The sequence below is a fragment of the Sparus aurata genome, chromosome 18, assembly GCF_900880675.1.
Source record: "Sparus aurata chromosome 18, fSpaAur1.1, whole genome shotgun sequence".
Lineage (NCBI taxonomy): Eukaryota > Metazoa > Chordata > Actinopteri > Spariformes > Sparidae > Sparus > Sparus aurata.
The window spans coordinates 20903360-20914853 of NC_044204.1; the positions used below are offsets into that span (position 1 = coordinate 20903360).

The 11494-nt window shown below is 38.3% G+C and overlaps 2 protein-coding genes across 3 annotated transcripts; one reads left to right on the top strand and one right to left on the bottom strand.

The window, feature by feature from the left end:
• The first annotated feature begins 762 nt into the window (after positions 1-762).
• On the top strand, positions 763-5007 carry mxd3 (MAX dimerization protein 3). Its single transcript, XM_030396773.1, has 6 exons — positions 763-963; positions 1629-1728; positions 1887-1916; positions 2032-2146; positions 2328-2493; positions 3732-5007. The coding sequence occupies exons 1-6, from the start codon at positions 894-896 to the stop codon at positions 3848-3850; spliced, it is 600 nt and encodes a 199-aa protein (XP_030252633.1). The 5' UTR covers positions 763-893; the 3' UTR covers positions 3851-5007.
• Positions 5008-6212: 1205 nt separating this feature from the next.
• Positions 6213-10943, bottom strand: prelid1a (PRELI domain containing 1a). Of its 2 annotated transcripts, none has more exons than XM_030396771.1 (6): positions 10813-10943; positions 10140-10259; positions 8462-8687; positions 8253-8366; positions 7872-7950; positions 6213-7213 (listed from the first exon to the last, which is right to left on the bottom strand). In XM_030396771.1, the coding sequence occupies exons 2-6, from the start codon at positions 10229-10231 to the stop codon at positions 7092-7094; spliced, it is 633 nt and encodes a 210-aa protein (XP_030252631.1). In that variant the 5' UTR covers positions 10232-10259; positions 10813-10943; the 3' UTR covers positions 6213-7091. The 2 variants fall into 2 exon arrangements, with proteins under 2 accessions (XP_030252631.1, XP_030252632.1); XM_030396772.1 differs by lacking the exon at positions 10813-10943 and adding an exon at positions 10527-10685.
• Positions 10944-11494: the final 551 nt, after the last annotated feature.

Sequence of the window (11494 nt, forward strand, 5' to 3'; positions counted from 1 at the left end):
TATGTACTGTAACTACAGTCTATAACGTTAATGTCAAAGAAGGGAATGCTAATCCACAGAAAATAATTCAAGTGGGCTCGAAATTAGGTAACGATGTGTGTAACATAAAACACGAGTGTAATAATAACAAATCTGTAACAATACAACTTTCCACAGTTAGCTGACACATTGCAGTTTTACACAGTGTGTGGTTTTAGGTTTTCATATAAAGAGAGGGAACTATACATAATGCCAACACCAATGTTAGGAGATATTCGCAGCTGTTTGAAAAATAAAGGTGCTGTGAGAGGCGAGGGGACGGGGGCTTGACCATGGTTTGACAATGACGTTTTACGTTGGGTGTTGATGCCTTCACGGCTTTCGGAAGTATAGGAATCACAGCCGAATGCACCATAAACATAGGGTGGATCTTTCCCTTGACATAAATGTTCACATAAAAAATGTGTATGACGTTATGTTTGTTTAAACGTGTAATTTTAAATTCATAATTCTTATAGTTTTACGCTAATAGTAGACTACTATTGCAATATGCACCCACGGAAAATTGAATCCAGGGGGAATTTTGGGGAATATATCACCCTTTTTGAGTTTTTTTAAAAGAGAATAAACCATAGAGCTAAACAAAAAGAGGCTAAAACTTTATATGGTCATTAGGTCAGTAGATTTAACAAACCAAGTGCCACTCGAGTCGTACATATGACATAACTTTAAAATATCCGAGCTTACGTGGGCCACGTGAAGGCAGCGCCAGTGTTTCAGGTCCTGTGGACTGGGGACGTAGCACAGACACAGCCTCGTCTACTTTGGGCTAACGTTACTGACGCTTGCACCGCAGTAGGTTTGTTTACCCGGGGTTGTTTTATTCATTTGTTTAACAAAATAAAACAACAATAATGGAAGGACACGTTTGCAACATCCAGGTGCTGCTCCGGGCCGCTGAGTTTCTGGAGAGAAGAGAGCGAGGTGAGTGTTTGTTTTTTTGTGTGACAACTGTCAGTCTTCAGGGGAGGAAGTTGGTTATTGTTAAAACAACAAAATGCACAATGAAGCGACAGTCAGTGTGCAGGCGGGACACCACAGAGGGACACGATACACCGCAGTTCCTCGGGAAACCATCGAGATTCCTGCTGGAAGGTTGTTTTAGGCGAGCTTTCGGATTTGACTCAGTGACCTACATATCGGTCTCATCTTTGTACTCGAAGGCGCCAATCTGCTCCAGTTTGAAACTGAAGCCGGGCGGCGCAGGGCGCTCGATACGGCGAATGAAAAAGGGAGGCAGAGAAAAGCAACGCTACGAGTTACATTCGTGTTTTTGCACACCGTGGGGATTGTTTTACGCATTTTTTGTTCGATGGGCTAGAGAGTATTTTTTTATGATGGTGAATAGGGAGTGTGTGATGGCGCCAAAACCCCCCAAACAGAGCGTCCAGCTGATGATGCCGATGACAGCAGCAGGGTATTTCTGTCCTCCTCCTCTTACAGCTTAGTGAGAATATGTCATTCTGTCTGTAGCACAGGTGCTCACTAATGTTAACAATAACAAAACCTTACATTTAGCACTGCATACCAGTGGATTTCCAACTGATTTGTAACACAGCTGTGATGCATTTTTTTTTTCCCCCGCACAGAGGCAGAACATGGATATGCTTCGGTCCAACCTCTCAGCCCAGATCACTCTGACAAGAGGAGCAAACAGAAGAACAAGAAGATATCTGCAGGGGGCAATAGGTGAATACATTACATAACTGCTAACTGACAGGAGGGTGTGGCTGTGTGGAGACTTTCAGTTCTGATAAAGCTCCTCACAGACCGCCATTGTTGAGAGTAGTTATTGTCCTGAGTGTACTGCAGAGCTAAACCAGCTGTGTCTCTTTCTCTGACTGCAGGTCAGTTCACAACGAGCTGGAGAAAAACAGGTAATTCATATTTTCGTTACAGTACCATATAAAAATACACCTTCTATGGTGGATCATGGTGAAGAACACCCTGCTCTCCCTGCATGGATAAACAGTGTCGCTTGTGCTTTTGCAGACGAGCTCAGCTGAGGCACTGCCTGGAGCAGCTCAAAAAGCAAGTTCCTCTGTCATCTGACTCAATGAGGAACACCACCCTCAACCTGCTGAGACGGGCCCAGCTCCACATAAGGGTACACACAACACTCTCATAACACTGGACTGCTACAGGTTCTGGGGTGAAGGCACAGTGTACAGAGGAGCATCTTCTGCCCCTTAAATAATAAGCCATTTCCCTGTCCTTTTTAGCGGTGCGTTCACTGACAGTGCTCGGGCTGTGGGTTCATGTTAAGTTTCTGTGCTTTCACCTTCAAGAAGCTGCAGGAGCAGGACGCGCGTGCAGAGCAGATGAAGGGCCGTCTGCGCTGGGAGCAGAGGGAGCTGAGGGTTCGGCTGGAGCAGCTGCAGAGGGGCTCGGAGAGGATGAGGAACGACAGCCAGGGCTCGACCATGTCCTCCGAGAGGTCCGACTCTGACAGAGGTACTGTCCCTGCTTTGATGCTGAAAGTGTGTTCACAGCTTTAGTTTCAATAATTTAGATTCAGGCACATTGAAATCATCCTAATGGGAACTGGAACCAAAAAAAGGAAGATTCTCAGTGTCTCCTAATAGTTTGTAGACGACACATTTTACATTAGCATAGTCTGCTTGCTAATATGAGTTTATGAAGTCTACTTTTTACTAATGTTTGCAGATATTTTCTGAGTAGAGTGATTCGTAGCTCGCTAATGAGTTGATTTTAGTTAATCAGTCCTAAAAGGAATCTTTTTCTGACAATATGATATTATATTTTGTTGTCATCTTACAAAACTTCATGCTCCAAATGAATGATTTTCAGCACAATCGTATCATAAGTGAAAGTGAGCTTGAGTGTTTTACACTTCTGAAGAGTTATGCAAAATAGTTCGGACCGTCACAAGAACAACTTTTTGTGGACACAACCAGGAAACCCCTGTTGATATATTATTGTCATTCTGCAGCATTTTTTATTCTACTGAGTAATTAAGAATGTATGTTTATGCTTAATTAAGGATCTCCATTAGAAGCACATGCATGCAAGAGAGTACACAACTACGTTAAATGTGAAAACAATCCAGCAAGCTATGCAGATGTACAGATGAAGCAGAAGCAGTACAATCCTGCAGAGAATCAGAGGACAGGGGTAAAAAAAAAGATAAAAAAACAAAAGAAAGAAGCACTTGACATATGTAACATATATATTGATAACACTAAAGCAAACTAACTAAACAGTCAAACAAACACACAGAAGTGAGTATATCAAGACAAACACATGCAGGGGTTTGTGCTGATTTAACGACAACAGCAACAAATTGCAAATACATCCCTTCAGAGAGCAATGAACTTTTAAAACTTAATAATATTAAGACGTCGGAATGTGAGAAAAATGTTAAAATATCCTTAATAAAGAAAACAAAAATAAAAAGCAATAAATATGATGGTGATGATGGTCATGAACCAACGAAAATAGGACTTAATTAAATACTGGAACATTCAGCACAAGGGTTTAGTCAGTCAGTCCTTAACAAGCAATATACTGCTAACCCAGTTTTGAAACACTTTTTGTTGGGTCATGTGGAAATAATCAATAAGTGGATGACATACTGTAAGCGTTAACAGCCTAATAGTAGTGGAATTCAGGGTGAGTGTCGTCATATTTCCCTCCGCTAATGGACTGATCTGTGGTGTGTCCCCTTGCAGAGGACGTGGAGGTCGACGTGGAGAGCATCGTGTTCGACTGTCTGGACTCTGACGGACTGGGCATTGCGCACACCGATGCGGACCACTGTTACTCCAGCATGGACAAAGCCTGGCTATGACGGGAGTCGAACCGACGGTCGCTCGATGGAGGAGGAAGGGGAGCAAACATTCCAAAAGACAAGCGAATGGAGGAGGATGTTACTGTACAACTGAACAAATTTTTTTCACAGGAGGAGTAACTTTTGACATTCTCTTTTCAAAAACACGTCAGACTACAAGCTAAACGATCATATGAATGAGCTGTGTTCATTTGCACTGAATAGCAGTTAAAATCACTGGGCTGGGATGGATGTAACATTACGCGTACATATTTTCTTGCATCAATCGTAAATGGTGTTTTTTTTTTTTTTTTTTTTTTTTTTTTCTTTCTCCAAAGCCATGAGTAGTCTCCACCGATTTAAACTCTGCTAATCGTTCTTTTAAGATCCAAAATAAGGGCTTTTTATTCAAAACTCTTAACTTATTCTGTACTACAGTCTGTCTGTACTGAATTCTGCCTTAAATCAGATTTGGTTTCGTATTTCCATACAGCTTTCCTTTAGCACTAAGTTCATATTCCAGTTACGTCATGTGTAGCATGCACTTAAACATTAATCTGTGCTATCTTTTTGTATTATTGTCCCTATTATTATGTTAAAGTTCAGTCATGTATCGTTAACTTTTTCTTCTGTTGCACAAAACATCCACACGTTGCACTTCTTTGTTTTGTCTCAAAAGGACTGTGGGTATATCAGAATGAAAAACAGACATTAACCGGTCACATTTGCACATTTTCTATCCGGCAATTAAGTTCACTGTGCCAAATATTCGTTTTTGGTCTGTTTGTGCACGTTTCTGTAATCAGGTGCAACAGTTTTGGACGCCTGTATTAGCGAGAGCATATGGAGAGAGGTTTTAATGACAGTTACAGTGCAATTCACTGCTAATGTTTCTTAGAAGTGTTTTCTTTACCACGACTGTACACTTCATTGCTTCAGCATCCGTCAGTATAAATGTTAATTATGCATGCAGCAAGTTCACCAATCAGGCAGGTAATGTCCACTTGTAATGATACTTATGTATTACAAGTATGTATCATATTCATTGCTATATATTTAACAACTGAAGGTGCTTTTTTTTTTTCTCCTTCACTTTTGTATATGCAAGATGCCTTATTATCTTTTAATGTTATGTATGCATTCATCTGTCTCTCCGCCCAGTAATATTATGTAGCATTTTTTTTTTTTTTTTTACTGGTGTAAGCTTTTTTTTTAATTAAATAAATATTTTCTATATTTATGTGCTGTCTCGATTGTTTTACTGATGAATTATATTAATGAAACAGCCACCTTTTATAATCTCCTCTCACGTCACTTTATATATTGTGTTATTTACTCAATTACATTATCTTACAGCTTCGGTTTCTATTTACTTTACAAGTTAAGATTTTTGCTGTCAAAGCACTTGTTATTGATTGAACTACCCAAAGGTTTACATGTAGTACTCCGTGCTGAAACTGCTGAAATATATATATATAATTATATATTAAAATATTATCTAAATTAGTTCAATTTACTTCTAATAATGACATTTGAAGTATTGCTAAGACTCTTTGTGACAGCATCTCTCATTTCTTTCAATTTATTTTATTAACTAAACAATCGGTAATTAAAAAATAATCAGCAGATGAATCCATGATGAAAACAATAATTAGTTACTGGTGTATATAAAATATTGTATATGTATATAGATATATCTATATATCTATATCTATATCTATATCTATATATATATATGTATATAGCAACATTAGCATCACCTCAACAAACTTCACCAGCAAGTCTTACTTTTATAAAGGTGCATTAAGTTTTTTGTAACAATTTTGGTTGTATATATTAAAACATTCAAGCACTAATGTTAAGACTTTGGAAGTAGTGTGTATCTAAAACTCTTGTTAGTTCTTGCAAACTGCTGTTCTGTTTATCAGGAGCTCTGTTTATTGGCCTGTAAAACTGTTACACAGTACACCTTCAGTGCATGAGTAATAATTTCATGATGCACTCTTTTGTAGTCTTATTTATATTGTAGTAAAGGGCACTTTTCTGTATTGTGTTGTTTCATTTTAAGTGCATTTTCCTGATTATACTTACAAACTTTACTTTCAATACAAGATTTTTACTTTTAACAGTATTCCGACTGTGCGGTGACACTTTTACTTAAAAATAAAATATGAAATAAGTTTTACTTGTTTTTTACATGGATAATTTTGTAGACGTTGTAGTTATTGACAGGGGAAAATAAGCAAAAAAGAGTCTTGAAATAAACAATTTCGTATTGCCGAGATGTCTTTTTTCTATTATCAAACAACCCCTCAGATTCGTCCTACAACCCCCTTGTGTGGGATTACAGGACCCCTTATTGTTCACATAAGATCACAGCATGATGGTTATAAAGAAACTGTCCATTTATTGACAAGCTGATATTTGATTGATACAGTAAGAGCACAAATTTACTGGGGTTGTGTGTGTTTAAGCTGAATGTACAAGACAAGGCATCACTTTTGCCTTTGTACACACATTTTAAATCTAGGTGAAGACACTGATAACAACTGCAACCAGATCTTACCACAATATCAAGAGTGCTAATTTGTTATCAAGCTATGACTGTCAACAATATGGACCCATATACTTCAGTCAATGAACTTCAACTTGAAGCAATCAGTCTTGGATGATTAAGGTGTGGTCGGGTGAAATGAACTAAGAGACAACATGACAGCAACAAAACATACAGCTGAAGTAAATCATACACAGATACATGGATTTTATATTAATCAGATATTCTGCGCTAAGCTTATCTTAGCTCCTGGAAGCTGTTAATAATACAAAGCAGTTACAAAACAACAAGACATACTCAAAAGGAACAGTGTAAAAAGCAAACATTGTTGTTGGGCACAGAGGTTGAGCAAAGGTCTGAGTAACAGTATCAGGGCTGACAAAGTGCTATTATCACTTTATGGTACCTGGAGCCATATTCAGCCATATTATTTTATAAGATCTCTATCTGTGGTAAAAAGTGCTGAGATGATCTGGTGTCAAAGGTACAATATATTCAGCATGACACACACAGGGAGGCTGAAACAGGCTCATGAACCCAGCTCAGGCCTTTTATGGTCCACCCACCATTTCAGTTGGATGCTTCCTCACAGAGGTGTCTACCCATTACCGGGATCAGTTCATCTTGCCCCGGCTGAAGCATGGGAGGGGGGGGTTAAATCTGTCCCAGTGTCACTGGTAAAAGAACCAATGACCTATAATATGTGCTTCACACATATTGTTTCTTTTGGGCTTGTGAGGCGAGGTCTTTGGCCTTCTCCTTAGCTGCCAGCGCCGTCTCTCTCGCTCGCTCTGTAGCAGTCTCTGCCAAGGTTCTCGATGGAGTTTCACCTACAAGAGGTTAGAGAAGTAGAAGTACTTGTGTAACAGGGTTCATACATCTTAAGAGTAACATTCAATCACTTTCAAGGCACCCAAACCCCCAAATTTCCAGCCTTTATGATCATATATACATTTACTATAAATGCATTTGTGTGTTTACAGAATCCATTTGTCAAGTAATCAGTGTCATTGTCACTTTGTTTTACCAGCTGTTCAAATGACCATTGACTGTATCTTTTGATCACGATTATTTAGTTATAGACAATTTCATCTGCAGGAGACAACAAAACAAATTTGATGATGGAAAAGTTTCATTTTGAATATTTAAAGATTTTAGTTTAAATAATCTGTTGTTGACATCAAACACCAGATCATGTTGAAAATCAAGCATTTTATATATTCATACTTGAATTACAGAAGTTTGCAAACCTTGAAAATACAATGGTATACATTCAGCCTTTAAAATACTTTGTATGAACTCTAGTATATTCAGTTAGTTCTAGAGATGCCATGCTACCCCTTTAAGTCCTCAAATCACTCACATGTTTCTATATTTGACTTGTCTACGCAGGAAGAGGCAAGGGCGGGAAAAGTGAGAATTACGATACATTTGTTCCAGCACTTAATGCATTACAAATTATTGATGTTATCATTACTGACAGTTTACCTTGCATTCTGGCCAGCACATATTCAAAGCCTTTCATGGTCTTTGTAACACTGGTCTTGAACCTTGCGAGACCAAATTCCTGAAAAGAGCAGACATAAAGTCAACCAATATGTAATAAGACACTTAGATAACAATATGTCAACAACATAAAAGTAACATCATCACTATTTACTTTCATAGAAGACCGCTCAGATTCTGTCATAAATCATTCAGCTACTGAAGTCTTGGCAGACAGCATCAGCTGTTTAGCTGCCTCATCTTAACACTGCGTATTATGTTTCCAATTACAGAATGACAGATTAGGTGGGCGAGTCTCCCTCTCAGACGCCACACGCCACTTTCACTGTTATGTACTGTAGCGCTCCGCTTTACTCTACTGACCTGAACAGCTCGAGTGAGTCCGTAGACATTGGAAGAAATCCAAGCTTCTCTCTTTATCTCCGTCCAGCTGCTGTTCTCAGGGTTAATTTGGTACTCGCACCGCTCTTCCACAGACTGCGACCGAGAGAAAACAACAAACAAAAGCATCGTGAGGCTGTGTCAATACTTTATGAAACACTGGGAGCCTGTGGAAACAAACGCTGCTGTACCATGAGGCGAGCGTGGCTGATGTTCCATGTGAGTGTGGTCATGGTCCTTTTCTGAGGGTCCACTATAGAGTCCTCGATGATGTATGCCGAGCTGGCCATCTGCTTTGGAAGGTACCGCTCCATCCAGCGAGGCCCTCGGCTAGTTTTGGTCAACAGACGTCTGGACATGAGGCAGTTGGTCGGAGTAACCTCTCGGAAAATGATGTCCTCAGTTAAAACATGGTTACTGTGGGAAAAGAATAAAAAAGCTTTGGAAAAACTGTTCAGGGCCACAACTAATGATGGTGTTCATAAGTGCTCCTGTATAGGGTTGCAGCTGTGTATCAATTCTAAAGCTTCCAGTGTTATTAAAACCAAAGTTGTCATACTGTGAACATGTGTTTATCTACAGTATTCAATTTTAATATGAAAGTGCTATTCAAAAATTCATATATTTCAAGTGTATATTGAGGTTCACGTCATGCTACTTTGTGACACTATAATATAGCACTTGTTCAACCAAAATAAACCTGTCAGTTTTTATTACTTTATAGGTCATTGTATTTTCTGTGATTAAATAATACTGATTAGTCTACAAAAAAAAAAACTCAAAGTGACATGTCAGACTGATTGTTTTGAATTTCCAATTAAACAAAACAAATATACAAGAAACTGAATAAGCCACTTTTTGCTTGATAACAGACCAATTCATCAACTATCAAAATTGATGAGAGGTACAACTAGTAATTATTTTCACTACTGATTAAACAGACAATTACTATCTTCATTAATCAATGAATCTGGTCTAAACATTGAAAACTCCCCATCCCAAATTGACTTGTCCCGCAGAACTTAAAGATAATAAAGTAACTATTATACATCTGTAAACTATTAAAGTACATCAATAAGTAAGTATTTTTTGCCCTTTTGCTTACAAAATGACAAAAAGACTGATAGTTTATTCACACCTTGCCTGTAGATTAATTTTAACAGTGCACCCAACCTCAGTGGTAAAGATGTACCGAGATCTTGTATTCGAGTAAAAGCAGCTAAATCAAAAATCAAGATCATTCAACCTTGATTCAAACAAAGCTGGGATGCTGGGTAAAATATAGATAATTTATAAACAAACTATATTCACAGAGAATGTTTTTTACAGAGTGTTGCTTGTGAACGACCCAAAACTTGTTAGTTTCAACTCTGACTGAATTAATCACATCAACAGATTACTATTAAGAGAAAACAAATCTCCAACAATTTTGATAAATAATGAATTAGAATAAACATTTATGTACAAAAATCAAAAAACTTGATGACGTTAAGCATTAATATATATTGTTTCTCTCCTGTTTACAACTGACTACTTGTGAAGAATTAGCAAATTATCACACCGTGATGTATTTATGTGTTACACATAGTCCTAACTTGTTCAGCATCGAGATTGTTTCATGTACGTGCTAAATCACAGCTAAAAATCCTAAAAAAAAAAACACTTATCAGCGACTAAATGTACTAGCTGCTAAATAATAAGTAAATTGATTGTGTAAAATGTAAGTACTGAAGTTCACTGCTAAAGCTTTAGTTACTGTATTTACCTCTCACTATACAAATGTTGAGACTATTTGTGCAAACTAATTTGGTTAAAGTTCATGCAGGGTCACAGATGAAACTTCCTCCACTCTGACCGCCCGGGCCTCACCTGTAGGGGTTGGGATATCGTTGCCAGAAAGCGATACAGACTTGGTCCCAGCTGCTTTTCAGCAAACCTGCGCAGCAGAAATACTTCACCATTGTTCCGGGCGTTTATTCCGACAACAGCCTGCGGAAACAGAACAATCAACCCGGGTTTAGTTTGTTGTGGTTATGTAACTAGCCTTAAATCATACCACACGACCCGAGTGTGATAGTGATCGCTACGTGTTACGGTAGGATTTGTGACAATATGTAAGGCGAGTACATCTGAAATACGACACAGTCGTTCACGGAGTCACACATTTCCTGAACTTTCGAGCTAGCATAACGGCTACGTGACAGCTGTCCATCACATAAAAACGTATAGCTAAGGTAACGTTTGAGGTATAGTTACCTCAAAGGTGCTACACTGAGTGTTCAAGTATGGCTAAGAACTGGCTATGTAGCTAACAGAATGACACACACACAGTAATAATCAAACACCGGGGAGCTAACATAAGAAATAACGCCCCTGTCACATCTGTCACGTCCGCACTCCCTAGCTAGCTTCCTCGATAGCATGAGCTAGCCTAGCATGAGTCAAATCCTGTGAATGAACGGCAGCGTGTGACCCAGTTATCTTTGACCGACATTCAAAACGCGAACAATCACCAGCTCATTTCAAAAGCGAGGACAGTTACCTGTAAAGCGACAACAATCAACAGATTAGTATTTGCATTGTATAGTCCTATCGGGATAAACTTCTCCGTGCGGACACCTATTAAACATGTCAAACGTGACTCGGACTAAGAGAAGGTCAAATAGCGACGTCATATCCGGTAGGTGGCGTAAATGCGATGTCCACTCTGAACACTAGAGGGCAGCAGGTGACTGTAAAATGCTACATTTGATTTTAGTTGAACTAATCTTCGTTTAACTTTATCACATTATTATTATTATTATTATTATTATTATTATTATTATGATTATTATCGTTGTTGTTATTGTTATTATTATTATTATTATCATAATAGTAATAATAATTGTTGTCGTTGTTGTTATGAAAAACGAATTCATTGTCCTAAACAATCCTTTTTTTGTGAACTCTCGGAGAATACCAGTCAAACTGGTGTTAGGTTATGTTACGATATCACAAATTCTTCTGTAATATTCCTACATCATGTTTATATTATTGTGCACCCCATCGGACTGCTGTTGCTTTATCACTTTGAGAATGTTATCTATCTGTTTTTGCACTTGAATTTTTAGCTGAGGGATTTTGATAAGAAATGTACGGTCAAATGTTGCAAAACAGTGTCAAAACAACTACAAGTGGCTTCTGTAAGGCTCACAGAGGAGCTAAGCCACATAAAAAAAAAAGAT